This window comes from Mastacembelus armatus, chromosome 7, assembly GCF_900324485.2.
Source record: "Mastacembelus armatus chromosome 7, fMasArm1.2, whole genome shotgun sequence".
NCBI classification, from domain to species: domain Eukaryota; kingdom Metazoa; phylum Chordata; class Actinopteri; order Synbranchiformes; family Mastacembelidae; genus Mastacembelus; species Mastacembelus armatus.
In genome coordinates, this window is record NC_046639.1 from 22,366,312 (window position 1) to 22,391,693 (window position 25,382).

The 25,382-nt window shown below is 40.2% G+C and overlaps 2 protein-coding genes across 6 annotated transcripts in view; one reads left to right on the forward strand and one right to left on the reverse strand.

Moving 5' to 3' along the window:
* The window catches only part of vstm2la (V-set and transmembrane domain containing 2 like a), a 31,263-nt gene extending 26,325 nt beyond the window's left edge, over nucleotides 1-4,938 (forward strand). The window contains exon 4 of the mRNA XM_026332705.2: nucleotides 4,443-4,938. Within this exon, the coding sequence (XP_026188490.1) occupies nucleotides 4,443-4,907 (465 nt within the window). The 3' untranslated portion in view covers nucleotides 4,908-4,938. The remainder of the gene's footprint in view (nucleotides 1-4,442) is intronic.
* tti1 (TELO2 interacting protein 1) lies at nucleotides 274-25,382 on the reverse strand. 5 transcript variants are annotated; one of them, XR_003297262.1, is made up of 16 exons: nucleotides 25,265-25,382; nucleotides 24,302-25,047; nucleotides 23,567-23,904; nucleotides 23,180-23,468; nucleotides 22,286-22,463; nucleotides 21,783-22,075; nucleotides 20,653-21,069; nucleotides 19,363-19,522; nucleotides 18,688-18,843; nucleotides 17,719-17,870; nucleotides 17,397-17,537; nucleotides 15,016-15,220; nucleotides 9,257-9,344; nucleotides 8,473-8,737; nucleotides 5,121-5,206; nucleotides 274-4,583 (listed from the first exon to the last, which is right to left on the reverse strand). XR_003297262.1 is itself a non-coding variant. In XM_026332702.2 (15 exons), the coding sequence occupies exons 2-14, from the start codon at nucleotides 25,031-25,033 to the stop codon at nucleotides 8,515-8,517; spliced, it is 3,372 nt and encodes a 1,123-aa protein (XP_026188487.1). In that variant the 5' UTR covers nucleotides 25,034-25,047; nucleotides 25,265-25,382; the 3' UTR covers nucleotides 274-5,206; nucleotides 8,511-8,514. The 5 variants fall into 5 exon arrangements, 4 of the variants coding, with proteins under 4 accessions (XP_026188487.1, XP_026188488.1, XP_026188486.1 ...); XM_026332702.2 differs by having other exon boundaries at nucleotides 274-5,206; nucleotides 8,511-8,737; XM_026332703.1 differs by lacking the exon at nucleotides 5,121-5,206.

The following is a 25,382-nucleotide window of genomic DNA, read 5'->3' on the forward strand; positions in this document are numbered from 1 at the left end:
CTTATGCTGTATTACACAGAAGGATCTGATTTATAATCAGTGCAGTGACTGCTAAGAAAATGAACACGGTGTGGTCCATTATGTTATGATGGGTATGTAGAATCACAGTTAGCCAAAGAGTGCTGGTGCTTATGTTTGGTGACTGGTCTCTTCAAGAGGGCATGGCCTGCAGTGCATCATCTTCAGATTCTCATAAATGCCCGTGCATCTTTGAGGGTAGCACCCAACCTCAGTAATAAACAGCAGAGGGGACAGAAAACTTAGGCTTTAAAATGTTGAGCAACAAGCTTTATGTCACAGAAATATCACATTTCATATCAGAAATATCACATGTGCAAATACATTTACATAATTTTTTGTGTGTGCAGAAATAAATACAAAACATGAATAGTCTGCTTTCTCCCTGCAGGCTCGCTGCAGATGGTTTACTGTAATAAAAGCACCAGCTGTGGTTTGGGTGACTGTATCTGTGGGTGGAGCCGAACACTGCAGGCTGTACAACTGGAAAATCATAATGAGCTTTCTGTATATAATAATGTTGGCCCACATACACAGTCAAACAAAAATATGGTAGATACTTATACATACAACTGATAAACAGTGTTACAAAACAGCTTTAGGAACTTACATCCATTCTCACACACACATAATGCAGGGACAGTCTCCAGCACACACATACGTGCACAATCCAACATATACCAGCGTCACAGCGAGGATGGTGGATGATAAATGAAGTTATATTTATATCTTTGTGCGTCACATCTCATGTTCGACTCTCGTCATCTCAATGGTGCTGCACTGTACTTGAAATGTTTTTACCTTCTTACTCATATACTGTAATTTCTTCATATTTTCAAGGATACAAATAGAATTTGTTACATGGCAGCTTTGTCTGAGTGTGTGTGAGTGGGAGAGATTAGCTGGCAGGAGGCGCAGCTGTGGATGCTGCAGCTCTCATACTGTAGTCTTTCTCACTTAATGCACACATTCTATCAACATATACACTCAACACTTTTCCCTTATAGACATTCAACCTTTTATAGGTAAACAAGTAAACATTGTAAAATTGTACACATGCAGAGGTGTCTTTTGTTTGACTGCAAGGTATGGAAGTCTTTATTGAACGTGCATTTAATTTTCCATTTCATACTGTCATGTTTTTCTCTCTTCATTCAGGTGTACCAGTGAAACAGCATCCCAAGTCCACTGCATTTACATTAACTTGTCACCATGCTCTTCTGGTGGAGAAAATGCAGCCTGTCTATCCTTCCATCAAGGCAGATCCCCACCTGATTCAGGTATGACCCGCCCTAATTCTGCCTCAGTAGAAATACCAGGTTATTAATGAATTAGCCAACTAACACTAAGTGTCTATCACCATAAACAATACCCACCATAACAGTGACACTTATGCTACTAGTGTTGTGAATGAAGAATAAGCACCTGGTGTCATCACATTTAAACATCCAGTTTCATCAATCCCAAGGTGGCTGCAGTGATTCTTTCCTTTTCACCTTAATTAGGCAATTGGTCGCAGAGACGTAGGTAGGAAACAGCTTGAATCACTCAGCTGTTAGGGCACTCCAGCTTATGCCCTTTGCATTCTTGTAGTAGATACAACAATAGAACAACAACCAAGTTCTTTTAGGGGTAATGAAATTAGTTTTTGCCCCGTAACTCTACCCCTACCTCTTAAATCCTAACCCAGACCATCTAACCCTAACCTAGCACTTAACCTTCACCCCTTAACCCTAATTATAACCAAATTCTTCAGCTTTAATCCCAATTCCAACCCCCACCACAACACTAATCTCAATTTAACCCTACCAAAAAAAATCGCACTCAGACTAGTGAAGGCCACCCTTGCAATCACTTTTTTATTGGGATTATTTTATTGGATTGGCCTCCTTTTTAAAAAAAAAAAAAAAGCTCTTAAATTTATAGTTTAACTAATTTTGTCTAATTTAATCACAGGGGTCACCCTGACAACCAAAATTGATTTCATTACACTTTTATTTTTTATGACTGTTGATATTGTTAAATTACTTTGGTATTTTTTATGTTTTGCATGCCCCTCTTGCACTTACAATTTTAGCACTTAAAGGTTCTCAGGGGGCCCTATATATATATTTTTATATATATAATTAATTTTATGCCCTTGTGCATCTTCCTCTTCCCAGTGATCCCAGTCCCCAGGACATTGCTGGACTTGGGATTTGAACCCAGGTCTCCCAGGTTGCAGTCGGCGCTTCTCCCGCTGCACTATATCACACACACACATTCGGTGCACTGCCACGTACTTAAGGTTAAAACATTCCTCCCAAGGCAAAGCCAAATGATAGTCCCTACTTATGCATCCTCCTCTGCCCAATGATCTCAGGCCAGCAGACCATTGCTGGAGCTGGGATTTGAACCCCGGTCACCCCGGTCGCAGTCAGCTCTCTCTCCCTCTGTTCTATATCACACATGTATGTTTAGTCAACTGCCACATACTTAAGGTTAAAACATCGCCACCAAGCCAAAGTCAAATGACAGCCCCTACTTATGCATCTTTCTCTGCCCAGCGATCTCAGGTCAGCAGACTACTTTTCAACCTGGGATTTGAACCCAGGCCACCCAGGTTGCAGTCATCTCTCTTTCCTCTGTACTATATCACACACATACATTCAGTGAACTGCCACATACTTAAGGTCAAAACATTCATCCCAAGCCAAAACCAAATGACAGTCCCTACTTATGCATCGTCCTCTGCCCAGCGATCTCAGGCTGGCAGACCATTGCTGGAGCTGGGATTTGAACCCCGGCCACCCAGGTCAGAGTCAGCTCTCCTTCCTCTGCACTATATCACACACACACATTCAACCAACTGCCCCATACTTAAGGTCAAAAGATTCATCCCAAGCCAAAGCAAACTGACAGCCCCTACTTTTAGGGCCTTGTGCATTCTCCTTTGCCCAGTGATCCCAGGCCCCAGTGCTGAAGCTGGGGTTTACCACCTTAACCCAACCCTGGATGTTTACATGTGATGACACCCTTTGCAGTAGCATACTGTAGCTGTCACTTTTCACTTATGTTTTGTCTTATTTACAGCAGGGGTCACCAACCCTGGTCCTCAAGGGCTACTGTTCTGCTAATTTTCCAACTATCCCCACCCTTCCAGTTTCTGGCTGAACACAGGTGGTCCAGGTAATCATCAGTGGGTAGGGCAGGGATATCTGGAAAACAAGCAGGACAGTGGCCTTGAAGGACCAGGGTTGGTGATCCCTGATTTAAAGCAATAGACACAGGTACAATTAGTTGGCTGATTCATTTACTTGCTAATGTCTTAATGTTACTAAACTGATATTTCTACTGAAGCAGAGTTAAGGCGGGTAACACCTGGCGCAGGTGGGGATCCGCCTAAACTGACAGACTGCATTTCATTTACAACTTTGACACCAAAAGAACATGTTAAATAATGTTATGTATGTATGTATGTTAGTGTAAACACTATGGTCTAGGGACACGGTTGCACTAATACATTGAAATAAAGAGATGAAAAAAATGGTGAAATGAAATTTGATTTATTTAACTTTTATTTAAATTTTAACGGCCAAAATTTAACCTTTACTGAGGATCAAACCTGCCACTTGGAATATTAAATTTCCAGCTGCAAAATACATTTTCAAGTTGGCAATTGCAAAATTAATTATTTTCAATAAAGCAAACAAAAAACTTTCACAGTCAGCAAAAGGACAAAACAGAACGTGTCTGTAATCAGTACAAGTGGGAATGTTGCAGCTAAGGAGATGCATGAGCGAGCGAATGTATTTTCTGCTCCTACTTATCACTCAGCCAGTTTTATTGCCACACAACTCGATCAGGCATCCATAAGATGGTATCAATAAGCATTTGTGTGTGTTACAGTGTAAAAAGCTGCTCTTTTCTTGTTTGTGCATACTGCAGGTAGTTCATTTTGAGCTCATCTTCAGGTGCATATACAGTAAAGGGCAAAGAATATGAGGGACAGCCTGGTAGATAGATGGCAAGAAACAAAAATATGGGACATAGTGAAGAAAACATAATGGAGAAAGAAAGACAGATGGCAAAGAACAAAGCAAGCCTGAAGATATCATTAATAATGTTCCTTCCAATATACAACATTACAATAGAACATTTAAATGTTAAACTGATTGACTTGACATTTGGGGGTGTGAATTAATGACTTAAATGCTCAACTCAGTGCACTTACAAGCTTTGCCAATAAAGCTTTTTTTTTAGGTGTGTTATGACCACTACCTTATGATGATGCTGTGTAACTGCATCATTTCAGTTAACTGTATAACACTTATGTACATGTGCTACCACATATAATTCTGGCTGCTGTTCACGTAAAGTTACATAGGTTTGTAGTGAGAGTACGATTTCTTTTACAGTCTCACCATGATTTCTTCTCTTGCCAGGTTGTGAAGGTTGTAGGAAGTAACATCTCTCATAAACTCCGCCTCTCCCGAGTCAAGTCATCTGATGAGGGCACCTACGAATGCCGTGTCATCGATTTCAGTGACCACGCAGGTGCCCGCCATCACCGTGTCAGAGCCTACCTACAGGTGGTGCCAGAGAGCAATGTCGTCAACAGTAATCATGACAATTTTGAGGCCCTGGACGATACTAAGAGAGGAGCGGGATTCGTTGATGTGGACATCACAGAGTCTAACGGTGGCACCAAAGAGCACGCGCACAGCCATCACCAGAATCACGGCCATCACCAGGAGCACAGCAAGCAGCCTTCGTTGCCAGCTCACCAGGGCCACAGTCACAGCAGCAACACTCAGCAGCACAATGCAGGCAGAGAGCTGAGGAAGAGGGATGTGGACAGTAACCACAGCCACAATGACTGCACCAATGAACCAAGCTGTGCACTCTAGATGTTGGCTTATTACATGTGAGTGATTACATTAGAATTGCATAACATGATGTGTCACACCATCAAAAGCTACTCCCACCTCACCCCCCACACCCCACACGGTCCAGGCTGTGTACAAATCTAGTATCCCTATGGCTTATTCCAAGTACAGTGATGCAAACTGTGCAGGGGATGTAGCTTTTTCTTGCTGTGCATAGTTCTGAGTTGGACTCACTCTGTAAATCCTAGCTTCACAACATTCAGCAAAGAGGGTGGGGCCTGACATAGATCCAGACAGCTCCACTTTTCCTGGTCTCAGCACTGAGGGAAAAAAAAGAAAAAAAAAAAAGACTCTTACTATTAAAACAACCACGCTCTGTTCCACTCCTCCACTTTAAATACTGTAAATTACACTGTCCTGCTCTCACACTCATAATTCTTCGACTGCCTTACTCTGTCATTTGATAGACCCTCTAAAAATAGCATATTATACCTTTTGTAACTGGGTCTGTTTCCAGTAAACATGGGGAGTATTCAGTGGATACACTGAATAAAACTCAACCATCAGTAATTTTTTCTTCTACTCCGAATTTTAGCTGTTTACCTTAGAGCACTAGCATCATTACATCTTTTTGTGAATTCGTATAATGGACACAAATATAATGGGAAATCTGTAAAGGCATGAAATTCTGCATTATTTTGTGTTCACTTGCAGGAAGAAAGAAACATTCTTTCTTCAACAAACTCATCAAGGTACCAGAGCAGCAGTGCTCAGCCAGGACAAATATGCCTAAATTCATTTGAGTTGCATTAATACAGGAGCAGAGTGAGAAAGAGAGATTTTACATGACCAATTTGTGCACAGCTCAAACAAAACACATCATGTTAGCACCTTCTGCGTGGAATATTCCCCAACAGCAGTTTGGAGTTTATGAATTTACAGTGTAACAGAACAAAAATCATATTTTTGTTCACCTCTTAAGCTGCAGATTCAATCCATCCATGGCTGTTCAGGCTGAGAGAAATCTATCAAATTGTCCCATGTGGACCCCAACTGTTTGAAAAGCCATGAAAAGATTGAATCAGTGCCACCAAATTAAAATCTGATTGCTGTACCCATTGACTATAAATCAACAGAAAAAAAAAAAAAAAAAAAGTGATCTTGGTGCAAGTTGCTTTTTGGGACGAGCAGTGCTATATCCCTATCCCAGCTTAGTTCCCTCATTCCAATGCTCTGGCCCAGTGCTCATCCATCATTTATAAAAAGCCTCAATCCTCTCCACTTCAAGCCTCTAATTCACACTGTATATATGACTGTATATTATGAAATAAACTGAGTGCATGTTCAGTAATTTTCTTAAACTTTTTCAACCAACTATTCACAGTCTGTTAGAGATATTTTTTTCATTTATTAGTTCAAAAGTCCCTTTTGTTTTTGTCTTTTTTTTCTACTTTAGATGTCCTGTCAAATATATTTTTCTTTCAATGCAGTTTTCTGTTGCTTTACTGCTTTCCAAAAGTGCTGTGCAGACAGATGAATGACGCATTCTCTATACAGCTGCTCAGAAAGGGGTTTCCCTAATGTATCTTAGTACTTAAAGCAATGTTTCTTAAACTACTGTACTGGATTTGCAGGGCCACAAAAAATGGGTTACTGTATTTTAACAAGCCTGAACACAGGAATTATTTTGTGGTGTTTGGGACTTAAAAGTTCGAGCGACCATCTTTTTGTAACTTGATGATAATCTCTTTGCTTTGATGCTTGTGTGAAGCGCACGCCGTGTCTGTAAAGGTGATGGGGAGCTCACAGGATGAGGCATTCGGGACAGATCCTTCACTCAAATGGGACAAAGCTAACATCCTGGATTAGAGCCTTGAGCAGTGAGGGCAAGAAGAGGAAAATGTTAGTGAAACAATGAAACTGGCTGTTCATACCGTCTGAAAATATAGTCTATGTCTCAAGGCCATGAGGGGCTTTACGTCTGTGCTGTGTTATCCATCTGAGGAAAAACAATGCTCCTGGTGTAGGGGAGTCCCTGTGGACTGGAAAGAGTGATCAGTGGGACCGTGTTTTTTTTTTCTTCAAGCCAGTACCTTTGATTTGATGTTTTGTAAAGGAGAGATTACTGTTTCAAAAAAAAAAAAAAAAAAAGAGGGAAAATGTACATTTCTTCTAGAATGTTTGGTCTCACACTAAGTGTATGCCTTTATCAGATGATCAGATGAAATAAATTGTATATGAAACAACAGTGAAGCTTTGGTTATTTTCTCATTGATTTAAAATGAGAAAAGGTGAATGACCCAACTTGGATTTGTTTAAAATGTCCTGAACAGTCACTACACATTTATATCTAAAGGAGTTACTGGGGTGTGTGTGTGTGTGTGTGTGTGTGTGTGTGTGTGTGTGTGTGTGTTCAGGTCTACATCAGATGTGGTTTAGTGTTTGGCTCCTACTCTGTGTGTCTGTCCATGTATATTAAGGAGAAACGATATTAGGCAGTTGCCTGTGTGTAAGAGGTGCTGCCAAAGCACCCCCTCCCCATTACTGCTGATGACTAATGGTGCTATTGTCAGTACTGGCAGCAGGATAAATAGCAACAGCACAGGACGAGATAAAGAGGCGCTGTGCTGAGCTCGCTAGCATTAGGCCAGGCCAGCTAAATACAAAACATGGGAATGATCTTGTTTTCCCACACTAGAAGGCTCATACATTTATTATGGGGCAATGAGGTGGGAAAGCACAGGGCTCTCCCATCAGTGAGGTGATGAGATAATGGAGCAGGCTTCCTGTGTCCTTCACTGAAACATTGCTTCAGCCCTGTAGGGCACTGAGTGATAACAGGTACAATGATAGATTGGCCAGTATCCCTGTCACAAGGGGCCTGATTTCTCTGTAGTTAAACTACTTTGTGCACCTTCTGCCAACGGTTCATGTGGTGGCAGAATAGCTCAAAGCTTAGTGTAGCGATCTGCAACAGTAGCTAAAGGGGGGGATTTTTTTTTTTTTTTTTTTCCCCAAGGGATTTTTCCTAGGTATTTTCTAAATTACGATATGGTATAGTTTCCCCAGTCTTCACAACAAAGGTTAGTATGGTATTCTTTTACTAAGCACCAAACAGAGGGGATACTTCTTAGAAATACTCATTCTAAAAGGATATATAGGCCTGTATTTATCGGTAATTGTTTGATAAAGGAGTCACATCTGTCCGCTGCACTTCCTCTGGAGTACCTACACGGTAATTATTTCATGTACAGCTTCTTATTAACAAGGATTTTATGGGTTTTATTAATTTGGCACTGTTTAATTAAACAGGCATTAACCTTTAAAAAAATGTCTGATAAGACTGGATATCTTTTTACATTTTCTGCTACTACAACACCTCAGTTTCTGTACAGAAAATACATTGTTTTACCATATTTTAACGTTTCTTATAAAACTCTTTTTGTCATTTAACAAAACGTGGCAAAGCTCTAAAAAGCTACATGGTGCTTTTACACAAGCAACTGTACAGAAACTCATGCAAGGCAATTTTCAATTGTCACTCATATAAACACATTTTAGTCTGTCCCAAGAAAATGGTAATCACCTGTCGATTTGGCGAGATGAGTCAATCAGATCAATCACCTGCTCATTTGCTGACTGGCTGGCTGGCTGTTGCAACAACTGAGCCAAACTCCTCCCTCAGCAGTTTCAGCACGTTATCTGAATACTCGTCTCTCAGTCTGCCCATCCCGTTCAGCTGTAGAGGGTGGAGGTCATGGTGGGGCGGGATGTAAGAGGATGGGCAGTGCAACTCATTCAGAGTGAACCAATAGGTGTCTGGATCCACCTGGATTAAGTGTCTGAAGACACTGAAGAGCAATATACATGCAGTCTTCATTAAAAATACGTATCTACTAACTACATAACAAGATGAAAATATACAAGCTAAGATGGGGATCTAGAAGTCTGATTAAATAATTAGCAGTGGTGGCAGATATATAGAAAAAAAACATCTGTGCATAGAGAAATAATGTTAGTAAATACAGATGTGGTATTTAATCACATTATCTGCAGCCCTCTCCCAATATTACAGTGTTTTTGACACTAAATTCAGTAGTTGTGCTTCTGCGTTTACTTGCTTAGCTGCAGTGGAGTTAAACCTTTCATGGTAGTTGTGTGAAGGTTTGTCATCTGGACACATTCACACAGCTACCTGGACAAAGAATACTTGCCTAATTTGTGGCATATGATATGTGTTAGACTGCAAACATATTCTTACAGTAAAAATCCAGATGCATTTTAGTAAAGTGTACTATTATATAATTGTGTGTACATAAGCACTGATTGTTGCTGACTCTCTGATGCGTAAGCAAACATGTTAGGTTTACCTTAAGCAGGCATCTTGCAGTCTAATGGGTTGCCTGCAGCTCAGGTAGGGCAGGCAGGCTTCGCACACAGCATCCAGATCAGCCTCACCTGAAAAAGCAGAGAACTTGTCACAGTTCAGCCATACTGTATTGTCTAAAAAACTGCAAAATATATACTGTGCATACTTGCCCTAGCAGAAACAAAAGATTCCTACAGAATATGTAAAACTACACAGGGGAAAAGGTTTAGTCATGTGATTATTGATAAGATGCACCAAGAGCAGAATGATCAATGCTTCTTTCTTTAAGCGATGTAATACATGTATAATGTCACTCGTCACATTCAACTGATCAAACTCTCAGTAGAGTTTCCAGTATTTTGGGAAACTTTCAAAGATTGCAGATTTGAAACTGGGACGGTAGAGGGATAAAAGAGGTGAGAGATGAAGATGAAAGACGGGAAAAAAATAAACAGATCATGCTGGGACTTTACCTTCTCCAACTCCTAATTAGCAGAGAGAAATTGCTGAGATGGCAGAGGAAAAATTTCACAGCAGGCAGTTTCTATATCTCTGGATTTCACATATCCACTCTTACCCTTCCTTTTCAAGAGTAGGTAAGTGTGAAAAGGGCTTCCTCTTTTGCTTCTATTCTTCCATACCATTCTCTTTATCTCTTTTCTTCATTCTGTAATTTTATGTACACTGACCTTTGTTCTCTTTTCTCCACTTTGCTGTGTGTAACTTTCATAACCTTGCTAGGTCCTGCTCCCTCCATCCACTTGACATCTTTCCTCTCTTTCATCTGCTTTTCCTCTTCTTCCCTTGCTCTCTCTCCTTCCTTCCCAATAGATATTTAGCGATTCCCTAAGCTGCAAACTGGGCTGCCTTTCAAGGCTCATTTCAAAACATGTCTCCCCCTCTCTGCTTACTCTATTTGCCAATTCAACCCACACTCAGCTTGAACCAGGCCTGCTCGCTGTGTCAAGAATAAAAGCAGCAGTGTATATTTCAGACTTGAATGGGATTATTTAGCAACCGCTTTTATCCATTTTTTTTCTGGTGCTACACTCATAGCCTGTAGTCTTCTGTGGAATCAAGGTGCTTGAAGGAGAGCAGAGAAGTGAGAAACACTGAAGGATACAGGGCCTGTTACATTTGGGGGCAAAAGAATAACAGGGAAGAATTGGAGCTGAATCTAGAAATGCCACTGAAATGTATTATTTTCTTCAGTCAATCCATGTTTCTGGCTTTCTCTGTGACTGAGGCTTGGTAATTGGCTTGCTGCAGGCATCCCAGAGGTAAGCTGTAGCCAAAATCAGTATTCACATGAGTAAGACTGCAGCCACTGACTGATTCTCTCCTGCTGTTTCACATCCTCTCCATCTCTGACTCCAAATTTCTCCCCTTCTGATATAAAAGGAGAACAGCATCAAGTGCCAGTAAGAAAAAAAAAAAAATCAACTACAAGTATCTTAAAAGTGTGAACTTGACTATTTCCTTTAATGTGACAGAAAGGAATTTTTTACTTTGTAATTTGCAGTTGCCCTTTTGCAGTCATCAGTGGTAATGCAATAAGTGGAGGCTTCTTCTCTACTATTTAAAGTCACGCTGGAATTGGCAATCGACAATAAATCAGGTGAAGAAGGAAATCCCTCAATGGCCCTTTAAGGTTTTCCTTTTGAACCCTTATCTGTGACCGTAAGGTCAAGCAGGATCCCAACCCAAACCTGGCACACTGTTTCTAGAACATTCTCATAAATTATATAAATTATGGCCAAAAGTAGAAAAGTAAGAGGTGATTACTCTTTAACAAAATACATTCACTGCTTCACTGAACTCAAATGATGATTTCTGTTGCATAATAAACCAAAAACAAAAATATAATTAAATAATCAATGAAAACTCAACCTCATAGAAGAAAACTTATATTATCATTAGTCTTAATGAACACACAAAGTTATGCCTGTGCCTATCCTGCTATAACAAGGTAAAATGTCTGCTGTTCATTTTGGTATTATCACCTACAGTAAGTACACTTAACTAATCTAATAACACTGAGTGGTTCTATATGTTTTAAAGACTGCTCTAGCTTTAAGAAAGGTGAACTGAGCTATTTTATTTGAGCAATTGGGTGCATTAAATGAATAATTCAAATTAGATAATTAAACTGAGATACGACTGTATCTGTACCAAACTGATATGAGTGCTGGCACGAACCTAACCTTTAAATATCGTCTGGTGCACAAAATGTATTTTCACTCCTTTATTATGTGCAACTTAGCTTTCATTACATTTTTTAATAAAGTGTAGAAGAAAAAGAAGTAGTACTATAAGAAATGCAATGCATAAGGTTAAAAGTCAGAGCTGTTAAATTGGCTTTTCTATGAAGAATATTTATCAATGTGTGTTGATATTCTAAGCTTGTCCATTATAACTAATGTTTTACTTCATGTTCATCCAGAAAAGATAAATCCCTGTACACCGTGCCTTATCTGGAACCAAGTTATTTCCATGATTACATGTCAGAACCTCCTTCAATCAAAAACATAAAAATATATATGTTGTCAGCTACATACCAATGTACAGAGAAACTGCACAACTCTTACAAAAATGTCTGAGAAACCAATCATCACTACACCAAAGACTTGTAGAGAGCAATATGAGCACAGACCAAACTATAAAAGAACTTTGCAACAGATCCAGATTGGACTTAAAACATCACACAGCTCATCAACTGAGTTCTGTTTTAGGTGTTATAGTAGGTGCATCTTGTCAACCAGCAACAGGATCATGGGCACCCAAGACTGATGACAACATAGATCAAAAGTTTAAATTTGATTTGATTTCCATTTAGTTTGAATCCTTGTTAAAATGATTCAAAGTAAGAAATACTGTACTGTAGAGAAACACTGAAAAGCTATAGTGGTGATATTACAACTATAGTGGGGAAGCTGCTGAATGTGTCTAAAAAAATTATCTCTAACTTGCCAATAAAACCAGTTTTCATCTTTTACATATGTTTTTCACTGATAGATAGACAGTGCCCTTCCTGACAATATAACTATAGAAGCAAACAGATGCACACTGAGCTGCAGAGTGAGAGGAGGGCCAACCAAACTGCTGTATTGACTCCTGTGTACACAGTATTAGGCAGTTGGTGACAATGTTATGGCTGACTGTGTACATGCATACTCCACAAACAACAAAACTGTGTGTCATGAATCGCTAAACTCTCAACTTCATCACTCAACATTATGCTGTCGGAGAGCCGCTAGTCAGCTACGGCTAGCTTTGGACTGGAGGCAGCCTTTTGTGTGTCACAACCAAGCATCTGGAGTTTAAGTAGTAGCTACAAATCACAATGGGGTGGGAAAGATAAAGAGTTTAACGTGTTTGATTCTCACTAGACACTAATTCAGGGGTGCCCAATCCTGCTCCTCGAGGGCCACTGTCCTACCCAGCAGTAGGTAGGGAGGGGACAATTGAAAAACAAGCAGGACAGTGGCCCTCAAGGACCAGGGTTGGGCACCGTTGCTCTAACTGCTGAAAATAATTAGGCACAGTGCCTTTAAAAATCTCCTATATGCTATGCTCCTATTTGTGTAATGGGACTCTTTTCCTCCCATCCTTGTAAGTTTGGAAATTTCCTGTTCCCATTGTCCTTGTCACTGCTAATTCTACTGCTGGCCTGGCGAGTGCTGCCGACAGGCCTAGTTTCTCTGTGACACATGGTGTCACCAGCTGCTAACTTTTCATCTGTCAGCAATGATCTTCAGCAGGAGATTGTAGGTTCATGCTATCTCCAAGTTCCACATCTCACCATCGACAGGACCAGACTGAGGAAACCACTGCTTAAAGAAAATCCCAGGAATTTGTGGTGGTACACAGAAACTAAACAACCATGCCATCATTAAATCTGATTTCTACCCAGATTTCTTTTCTTTTTTAAAAGAAAAATGAGCCCTATGAATGTGTTCAAACTCTGTGTACAGGATTTACTGCTGGTACATCCTGACCAACCACTTTTTGTATACCCTCTGTCCTTGGCAACTCAAAGTGATGATAATTACCACTTACTGAATGAAAAAGCAAATTTCTGTGTAATTTCTATCACTGATTGCAGCCACCATTCCCTGCTGTAGTTGATGAGCATGTTATTTTCATGACATTCTGCAAAAAATAAATATATATATATATATATATATATATACACACACACACACACACATACACACACATATCCAATAAAACATGCACAAATATGTTAATTGAAAGAGAAGAGCACGTGGGCCCACACTGCAAGAGATGCTCTTGTTCTTATTTCAACTATTAAGTGCTTTGTTTGCCCTTAAGAACTTAGCTGTTGTGAAATTGCATCAGTCTGAACACAGTAAGGTTGTGACAGGCATATCACTGCTTGACGAACACGATGACTGATGAAAAATTAGACAAACAGCTCATAATCACATCACTGGTAACATACGGCCGCTGAGCACACAGACTGTTCTGGATGAACATGTTCATGTATGTTAAAAAGGTACACTGAGCACATAATACACAGCTCTAAAAGGTTATATTTCTAAACTAATTGATTAAATGCCCTGTATACCTCTAGTATCTTGCTGATCGGTGTGTAGATCTAACAGTGTCTCCTGCTTTGCTCTGGTCAGATGGAACTTAAGGGAGAACAGTTTCTTTCAGCAACTGTGTGCAACTGTGGAATACAGTATCATACCTGAGGTTCAGATAGCTAAATACATTGAACTCAAGTACGTCCACAGCCTAAAGGTATTTTTTTTATGTTTTACCTGTTATTCAAGCTATTTTATTGACTATTTTTGTTTCTCTTAGTTTATTGCATTATATAAGGTACACTAAATTGCCTTTGTGTAAGAAAATGTGCTATGCAAAGAAATTTGCCTTGCCTTACAGTACCTAGTCATGAAATTCCATTAAATATGTTTACACAGCAAATATGTGCCATTTGCTCAACTGTTGCTCACTGTAATGCAAAGGTTGTGATGGGATACAGAGAAAGATAAAACCAATACTTATTTTAAAAAATACAAGATATTGATGCACATGAAAAATAAATTCCATGTAAATGTACCCACCAACAGATACACTGAATCTTTAGTTTTGATAAACGTTTCAAGCTGCATCCCTGTATCATGTCTTCACAATAACACTTAACAGGTTAATTGAGATACATTAAGTCTTGCTGTGGTACCCCTGCACGGCTTTCACTCTTATACAACACTGCCCTCTGGTGGTAAAAAAGGTCATTGTGTTCTCTAAAGGCAGTCTGAAGCATCTCTAACCTAAACTTCTTAATCTTGTTGTACTGTCTGTCTGTCTGTCTGTCTGTGTGTGTGTGTGTGTGTGTGTGTGTGTGTGTGTGTGTGTGTGCGTGTGTGTGTGTGTGTGTGAGGCTGCCCTATTGCCCTATTAGCAGGATGCTGGTTTTAACCTCCACATATTTCAATATATAACAAAACTATTAGTACATTTTAAAGGAATACCACGTTCAAAAAAAAAAAAAAAAAGACCATCTAAACTCTGAAAAATCTTTCTAGCTTCATGTAAATGTATATTTCTTGATGGAACAGTAACTGATCTGAGATCTTTTTGTGAGGCTTGGTTAAGTAGCATATTCCTAGGGGTTCATATAGTTTTTTCCAACATACACTATGAATGTTTGTATTCAATATGTAATATGTATTTATTTCATCTTGCCACCGAATATGTCTGCAAATGTGTGTATTAAATTAAACTTACCCAGGTCAAGCCTCTGACACAAAGAGCCCAGCCCGTTCATTACAGCCAGCTGCAGTTTATAGGCAAGGGTGTGTGAGTAGACGGGTCCAGCCTTGGCACTAATTGGAGCCTGTCGAGCCAGTGAAGAGCTCAGCTTGGGAAGAACCTCTTTAGAAATCCTTCTCCTCAAGAAGTCACAACATTTTTCACCCAGTGTACACAGCACCTGGTAGATAGACTCAGAATGTAATGTATGTACAGTGGGTACGGAAAGTATTCAGACCCCTTTAAATTTTTCACTCTTTGTGTCATTGCAGCCATTTGCCAAAATCAAAAAAGTTCATTTTATTTCTCATTAATGTACACTCAGCACCCCATCTTGACAGAAAAAAACAGAAATGTAGAAATTTTTGCAAATTTATTAAAAAAGAAAAACTGAAATATCACATGGTCATAAGTATTCAGACCCTTTGCAGTGACACTCATATTTAACTCACATGCTGTCCATGTCTTCTGATCCTCCTTGAGATGGTTCTGCTCCTTCATTGGAGTCCAGCTGTGTTTAATTAAACTGATTGGACTTGATTAGGAAAGGCACACACCTGTCTATATAAGACCTTACAGCTCACAGTGCATGTCAGAGCAAATGAGAATCATGAGGTCGAAGGAACTGCCTAAGGAGCTCAGAGACAGAATTGTGGCAAGGCACAGATCTGGCCAAGGTTACAAAAGAATTTCTGCAGCACTCAAGGTTCCTAAGAGCACAATCCTAAGAGCAATCGTGGGAGAAGAGCCTTGGTGAGAGAGGTAAAGAAGAACCCAAAGATCACTGTGGCTGAGCTCCAGAGATGCAGTAGGGAGATGGGAGAAAGTTCCACAAAGTCAACTATCACTGCAGCCCTCCACCAGTTGGGGCTTTATGGCAGAGTGGCCCGACGGAAGCCTCTCCTCAGTGCAAGACACATGAAAGCTGGCATAGAGTTTGCCAAAAAACACATGAAGGACTCCCAGACTATGAGAAATAAGATTCTCTGGTCTGATGAGACCAAGATTGAACTTTTTGGCGTTAATTCTAAGCGGTATGTGTGGAGAAAACCAGGCACTGCTCATCACCTGCCCAATACAATCCCTACAGTGAAACATGGTGGTGGGAGCATCATGTTGTGGGGGTGTTTTTCAGCTGCAGGGACAGGACGACTGGTTGCAATTGAAGTAAAGATGAATGCGGCCAAGTACAGAGATATCCTGGAAGAAAACCTCTTCCAGAGTGCTCAGGACCTCAGACTGGGCCGAAGGTTCACCTTTCAACAGGACAATGACCCTAAGCACACAGCTAAAATAACAAAGGAGTGGCTTTGGAACAACTCTGTGACCGTTCTTGACTGGCCCAGCCAGAGTCCTGACCTAAACCCAATTGAGCATCTCTGGAGAGACCTGAAAATGGCTGTCCACCAACGTTCACCATCCAACCTGACAGAACTGGAGAGGATCTGCAAGGAAGAATGTCAGAGGATCCCCAAATCCAGGTGTGAAAACCTTGTTGCATCATTCCCAAGAAGACTCATGGCTGTACTAGCTCAAAAGGGTGCTTCTACTCAATACTGAGCACAGGGTCTGAATACTTATGACCATGTGATATTTCAGTTTTTCTTTTTTAATAAATTTGCAAAAATTTCTACATTTCTGTTTTTTTCTGTCAAGATGGGGTGCTGAGTGTACATTAATGAGAAATAAAATTAACTTTTTTGATTTTGGCAAATGGCTGCAATGACACAAAGAGTGAAAAATTTAAAGGGGTCTGAATACTTTCCGTACCCACTGTACATAGCAAGTTATAGTATCCAAAAATATGAAAAAACAATACTGTATTATTTCCTAGACAAATTAACTGGGATTTCCCAAATGCTGTCATATATATTGCCACAACCCAGAATTCCAATAGTAGCACAGTGACTAAATAAGAATTTAAATAATGTCAAATCCTGTTGATTCATTAGGAAAAACAAGAAAAGACAAGTCACCTAACTTATAGTGGCATGTTAAATCCAAACTCTACTTTGAGAAAAAATAAGCACAAAAGCAAAAGAACATTTCCATTTGTTCCTACTGTATTTGTGAATTAAACCACAACCCTTGACTGATTTTATATAACAAAACTGACTGCAAAACTGATGTAGTCATCTGTTCACCCGCAGCACTGTGAATTTCCCCACTGTGGGACAAATAAAGGTTTTTCTTATCTTAGCACCTAATAGCCTGATCCTAAAAACATAATACAACATCAGTGTAAGCAGTTACATAGCAAACTTTGTGTACTTTTTAAATGAAGCTGCTTTTTCCAAACAGTTTAACAGCCAGTCAGTTTAACAACTAATTTAATGAAAAAGCAGGCTTGTACCTACTCTAAAGGCTCTGAGGACTGCTAAAGGGTCATCAGCTGTCAGTCTCTGTAGGAGGGCGGGCCAGCAGCGATGGACCATAGGCAGAAGTTCATTTTCCTTTTCACTCAGTACACACACGCACAGCTCCAGCACATCCAGTACCTTAGGTTAAAGATGCACATTATACAGACAGGTGACTGAGAAGGCCATAACATATAATTCACATCATTGTCATGCTGATCAGACTGTGCCCAAGAGTTGGGTCGTGTCATGGTGGAGAAGACCACTCCCACTCTGACATGCAATTGTATGCTTTAATGAGTCTACCTGCCCCAGAATCTACCTTGAGTCGTATCCTGAGGCTGGGGTCAGACAGCAGGTGAATGCAGCGTTCCATAACATCTTTAGTGATGCTGAGGTGGGAGGGAAGTTCAGCTTTCACATCAGGACCACCGATATCTTCAACATTCTCACACTCCGTTGGAGAAATGCCTTCTGAAAAGACAGTTGTAATGGAAAAATGAATTTTAATGATTGATCATTCTTACTAATTATGATTTTTATTGTTTCTTACTGTATTCTTGACCCAGGTTTGGGTTTTCAGGTTTCACAGGTTTTCATTTACAGGTTGATTCACAGAGTTCACTAACACTTGTGTTTTTCATAATCATGTCTGATGTTTATGTTCTTCCTGACCTAGTATAGTCTGACACTAAGGGACACAGTGTTCTCAAGGATGTTGGTGAAGAGTATCTGGGAGAAAGGTTCCTTAGGACACAAGGTGTGGGGAAGGGACAAGTACAACAGAGCACGCCCAGGATGAAGGGTTAACTGTCGAATGAGAATATAGAGTTTTAGAATATAGCCTTATTAGGAATCACTTTGTAGAACAATAGGGAAGTACAGACTTAATTATCTGATTAAGCGAACGATTATTTGCATTTACTTTGCATATCTGTATAAGTAGCGGCCTCAGCCTAGTAGGGGCTGAGCAACTGGGAAACAACATGGGAAGACTCTGATCAATTGTGTTCTATGTTTGCTCCTTTCTTGCAAGAAATATATTCATAAAAGACAGTCAGTCTGCACTCTCTTTATTGCTCATCCTACAACGATTGTTTTGCCACAACACAGTGAACATGCAGTAGGACAGATAGCACAGTAATGGATCACCCCAGAAAAAAAATTCAGTGTATTTAACCCTTTGTTGTTCTGCATTTTCTATCAACACAACCCTGTTTCCCGATCGATGAATCTAATAAAACCTGCTCTTCAAGGTAAAAACTGGACTACAATTTATTATTTTTATTACCTAGGTCTTCAGTGATGTCTTCCTCTATTCCAATCCCCTCTGCCAGCTCTTTCTGTTTATAGTAATCCAGCAGGAACTGGCGAATGTTGAGAACTTCCTGGTTAGTGGAGGTCTCTTTGGGTTTGGTCTCATTAGAACTGGAGGGAAACCATCTTGCTGAAGGAAAAACAAAAACAATAAGACAAACACAAATTAGACATAAAGGAGAAACTGTTTTTTGTACTGCACTTCTTCTCAACTACAAGTTATTAAAAACCTGTAATGACTGTGAAAAAGACTAATTGCTGATTTGCTGAACATTCTGCATGAATGTTTCTGAACTTTAAATTTGACTACATTCAATCGTTACATAAAAAGTTATATTTTATGGGTGCAAAATCAGAGGTTTAACCAGTGAGACCTTTAGAATACACAGGGCATTACAGACAAAACAATTCACCAATAAAAAGAACATGTACAACATATATTCTAGATTTTACAGACTGGTGGTATCATACTGAATGTAACGCCAAAGGTTTAAATTTTACCAAACGATTGTATAAGGCAAAAACAACAGTAAATTATTGTGATTAAATGTAACTGAATCAAATGATTACTGTATGGATACTTTAGAGTCATAGCTTGATTCCCATCCATATGTAAGAAATTAAGTTGACTTCAGTTGTGAAATCTCACCCAGTGCCTTCATGAGTGCATGGAGCACAGAGCAAAAAAGAGCAGCTGTGTGGTCATAGCTGAGATCCAGAGCCATCAGAACATCCTGAACAATGTCTCCAAACAGGGGCAGCAGAGAGCAGTCAGAGTAATCCAACATCACTGTCAACACCCGTGGAGCCTGGCCAAAAGACGGTAATATGGTGAAAAATATGTTCAAAGACCAAACAGCTTACGCAAACCCATACACTCTTCACCTGCAAGATAAACCCTGGAGGTGTAGATTTAATCCAAATTCAGTTTCAGACTTAACAACACTGGCACAACTTTCCTTTACTTCAAGCCTTTTGATTTAGATTGACGTGATATCATCCCTAAACCCAAACAGAGTGTAGAGTTAATCAAACCTACATTTGCCTGACAGTACAGCCTACTGTATTTTCCAGGCTGTAAGTCGCACTGGAATATAAGTCTGTTTTAGCAAAAACAGCCTTGTTGAACAGAAAAAAAAAAAAAAAACATACATAAGTCACTTCGGTGTATAAGTCACATTTCTAATTATGGTCTAAATTAGCCTATGAACAACGTAGGCTAGGCATAACAACAAGCTGAAGTGCATTACGATTCATTCATCTGTGTTAAGTAACATTAAACAACTGCGCCAACATCAGGGTGGGGGGAGATGAAGTGGCGTATCCTCCTCTCTCAGGATGCCTAAATGCTGACACTCACTCCAAGCTTTGTTTAGCTGCAGACTTTCTTTTGGGGGGCATTCTCACTTGTGTTACACTAGTGTTTTTGAGTCAAGAGTGCCATCTAATGCTTGTGACTACTCGACAAAATGACAAAACATGAAAAGCAAAAACATTTTTGACAAATTTGAATTGCAGATCAGACTTTTTGTCAGACAAAAACAATATGAAGATGATACATGAGACCTGAGGATGAAAAGTGTTAAGAGTTTTGAGTCGTTCTATAAAGTAAATGACTACATTAGTTTAACAATAAAAAATGTGTACAGATGAACTGATGAAAACAGCTTAGTTTCAACTCTTTCCATTTGTACAACGATATCTGCTCATGATATCTTCAAAACGAATTTAATAAAACTTTAAAATCCACTTATATCAATGTCTTAATAACTTCTTATCATTACTGCCTAAAAGTGACAAAATTTCTTTTCCTGTACAGTACACATGCTTTCTTAAACTCGCCAAAAAACTGCAGGGTGTTTCCTTCGTTCTCATATTTCCTCCTTTTCCTGTACTGAATCTGTGCATTCAAACAAGAGCTGAATCTCTTCAGTTGTACCTGTGGATGCTGGCTGAGCCTCTGCAGGTTGACAGAGATGTCATTGAGCAGGTAGTCGGCGTTATCGTTGATCAGCTCCTTGAGGGAGATATAGCCACAGGCTTTACTGATGTCCCACATGGAGCCCAGCGCTGCCTGGCTGACAAGTAGTGTCTCCTCCCCAGCTTTCTCCAGGACAGGGTACAGTGATGTCATCAACAGGGGACGAAAGTCAGGCCCCAGGGCTTGAGCAAAGCAGGCGATCCCCTCAAGTTGGATACACAGCTGCCAGATGTTGCTGTTGAGCTGGTGGACTGTGGTGGCGGATGAAACGAGAAATGGGGACCCAAATGAAGAAGGAATGACTTGGAGGGAATTCGTGTTACAGCTGCTGATTTCACTGTTGGTTATGGAGAACAGTCTGGGTGGGCTGAGGAGCTATCAAATGTGAGAAGACAAAGGTTAATGTCACACAACATATAGTTTTCTCTCTACAGTACAATACAATATAGACATAGTGAGGTCACTATTACAATGACGAACAAAGCTGAAGTTTAAAAAGTCAAACATGACCAGAAGGCTGCAGTCAATTCCACACAGAGTTAAACTGGTGGTTTGCACATTTCCCACAAAATGACCTAGTAACACTGGTGTTAATACATACAGTACTATGCAATATATACATGTTTGTTTCACATCCAAGATATTTTTGTTTATAGAATTGTTTTTCATTTGGCACTGTGCCTTTATGGACAGAAAAAAAGAAACTGCAAGGTTATCTACAAACTAACACAGGCTCATGCTGTTTTGGGTCCTTTGTTGTTTGAGCACCCTGAGAGGTTTTCTCTGCCTGTCAGCTCTATAGTCCAGCCTTGACACTTCAGAGCAGCACACAGTAATCAATCTAAGACCATGGACTAAATGAGGTTTGGATAGTTTTCTCAACAAAGATTGGAGCAATTAGGCTGCTACCGCTCTGAAATCTATGGCGCTGAATATGTAACTACAGCGTGCAGGAAGTTAGCATAAAGAATGGAAATGGCTAGCCTGCCTCTGTCTAAAGGTAACCATAATAATCTAGAGTGACTTTCACGAGTCTCTGAGTTTGTTAAGGTTTTGTTGCCAAACTACAGTCAAACACAACACCACACCTGCTGGTCCTGCCGATCTCTGTCTGTCTCCTCACTGGCCGTGATCAAGTGCCAGTTGATCAGACTGGTGTACTCTTCAATGACAGACATCACTGCTGCTTTAAGGTCTTCCTGAGTGGCATAGTGTCCCTGACCTTCACCTTCCAAACTCTGAGCCCCTGCAGCTACGTCGATACCTGCAGCACCCCTGATGAGCTCGTTTAACACCATAGCAGCCTGCTTTCTATATGCTGAAGACTGTCGATACAGATCCAGAAAGTGATCAGTCAGCAGGTAAATGTTGCCATAGTAACCTAAAGACAAAAAAAGGGAAAGTTAATTGTTTTATTGGCAGAAGAACTGTCAAAAAAGCCAAATACAAACATAAGTACAAAATGTGGCAAGATTTTTTAAATATTCACATCACTCCTCAAATTCTGACATTAACCCAACTTCACTATTTATGAATACTATATATTAAACTGTAATATACTGTTGATTTTCTTCATGTTCAGTCCTCATACCTAATGACTGACAGATTTCCGTGAGCACAGATAAGATCTTGTCATCAGTAAAGTAGAGAAAATGCTTCTTCTGTCTGTGAGCAGTGAAGGAATCATGAGAGGCTGAACTTATTTCTATGGTAGAGCTGTAACTTCTCTCTTCTACAATGCGAACATCCATCACATCCAGCTCCAGCACCTGTAAGGCCATACAGAAATGTTTGTTGGGTCTTAAAATGAAGTGTAACCATGTGTATTCACATAGTTACTGAATTAAAGAACTGTCACATATATTGTTTTTACAGCACAAAGACTAGTAACTGGGCCTGTCAATTATTAAAATGACTGCTCTACAATAGAATTCTACAAAAATTCTATAAATAGCTTATTTATTAATGATTTTGCCTTGCATTACTTTACACAAAAGTAAATTGTAAAGTGTGCAAATACTTTCCTGCACACAGAAACGAAATTAGATAAGCCATTAATTCCAGATTACTCTCCGTAGCATATTGAATTTTACAGATAAAGTTCTATTATGCCATAGCTACTATAGGGGACACTTATTCGCTTTAATTAGCCCCACATTTCAATCTTGTTACTGTCGGCTTTGGACATCCTGCCACTGGTCTTTCTGCCAGCACATGCTGTACTGTCACATAATACAGCTGTGAAACTAGAGTTCAATTATGTTTAAAATCTGAAGGACTGTGGACAAAATTATGTCACACAAGACACACACACACACAGAGATCAATGTGTGAACATACTGAAAGTATAGAATTGTACATTTTCCAACATGTGTAATTTTCATTTACATATGACTAAAAGCTTTACAAAAAATAAAAAGAAATGCAAAACTACCAAGCCTTTAGTTACAGCCCTTCACTTATTGCAAAAATAAACAGACATTACCTGCATCAAAGCTTTGGAAATCCTCTCCAGGTGTGCAGCCGAGGTCAGCACTACAGATATAAGTGGTCCCAGGACTTTTAAGTAACCCAGAAACACATTGAGGACAAACAGCTTCTTCTGGTCATCAGAAGTCCTCATCAGTCTGGGCAGGGAGGTGGCCAATGAGTGGAGATTCTCTGAAAGCACATCAGTGAATGTCTGAGTACTGCTGTGGTGACTGGTATGATCACTGCAGCGGCTGCTACAGCTCTGATTTCTCTGCGATACCTCTTTGAGAGAAACCTCACACCTAGAAGAGAGGAGAAAACAGCAGTTTCAATAAACATCTTTTGTCAATTAATCTGGGTTTTGCTCTGTCCTCTCATAAATATGTCAATGAAGTCAAACCTCTCTCTGATTCTGGGCTCCTCATCATTGACTGCTCCAACCAGTGCCTCAAGTAGTGGCCCCACGCACTCTCCCAGTGATTGACTACACCTGGCTAGCAAGTGGTCAGCCAGCTCCACCAGCTCCATGCGAACCCGCCAGTGCTGATGGGCTGAGGTACAGGAGATGATCTTCTTCAGCAGTACAAACAGTTTCCCCGCAGTGCTTTTTACCCAGTCTGGTGTTCGATGGACCAGCAGTTGCGCAATCTTTCCCAGATTTAATGAGGGAGTCTTCCGGGTCTCACTAGCCTGGAGCTGGCTGTCTTCCATGACAAGCCCCACAGTTCCAGACCAAATCTGCATGATAAAGAGAACAGATGAGGATCTGTGATGACAAACAGCATAACATTCATACCAAAAAATAATCACTTTAATGTTGTGTTCAATTTTTTCAATCTGCAAATTTGACTATACATGACATACACACTTATTAGCCACTGCTAGAAATTATTCAAATATTAAATGATACAGCTAAGATAATGAATTAATTATTTAAGTCACAAATGAACAATGTTTTATCTTAAGTTCTGGGAACCTTTAGTATCAATTGTTCACAAAAATTAATTGATATATAGTAAAATTAATACTTTGATGCAGCCTTAGAAAATACCAACTAATGTGTGGATCTCAGTAAAACTGAACACAGTACTGAATACAGATTAAAGCTTAAAGAGAGAGAGAAGCAATACCATACCTTGATGGCCTTGACTGTGACTACATGTCCTTGTCGAAGATCTCCTGTAATGATCCTAACTACAGCCATAGCAATCCCAGGTAAAGCTGAAGCCATGGTGCTGCCTATAGCACGTCGCTCTTCTGAGGTTGGGACTATGTGATCTTGAGTGCAGTCACACTGCATAGTCAAAGCCTGCAGGCACTTCAAGGCAGCTGCTTGTAAATCCCGAGATTTCTCCTTCTCTCCTAAAGCCAGCAGCAGTGATATGGCAGCTCCCAGTTCGGGCAGCATGATTGGTTCAAAAAGTTTAAAAACTATATCACCATAAGCAGCATGTAACAGGGCGTCCAGGCACCTCAGCACAGCCAATTTTAGCTCCTCTGACTTATCTGCAGGTTTCCCAGGGTTGGTTGGAGAGCACAGGCAGAGGGTTACTTCTGAGAAGAGGTCATGAAGGGTCTCCCAGCTCTGGACACAACTGTTCTCCAAGACATGGCTCATGGCCATGACCACAGCCTGTACCAGTTTTTCCTTCTTAGGTCCTGGGACTTTAAGGACGAAGCGAAGAGGGTAGAGAATGTACTCTTGGAGCTGTTGCAATGCGGCATCATTAACGTCTTTCAGCTGGGCATTCAGTGCCTCTACGTTCATCACAGAGGGCTCTTGGGTGAGCAAGACACAGGCTGGGCGCAGGTAAGCAAAAGCAATCTTTGGATCACTGATCTGAGCCATGGTCGGACTTGGAGGCATCACCACGGAGGTCACTTTGGTATGGAAGCATGGAGAAAAAGAAAGTGGAAATGTGTATCACCTAGTATTGAGTTGCTGTACATGCAATATATGACTGAAAATTAATTAATAAACTTCATGCAAGTTAAGAAACGCACAATAAAAAAAATATGTCTAACAGCTGTGCAGTGACAGCAGCCTGCAGCAGGGTTCAAAAGCTGCGGTGTGGTACAGTGTCAACAAGCAACCTACCTCCACATCTGCAGCTTTATGTGCGCGGAACAAAAATCAATTGAAGAATCACTTTAAACAGGAAATTGTACATCACATGCGAATTGTGTTGCCGAACTTCAAACGTCATCAATCTGCG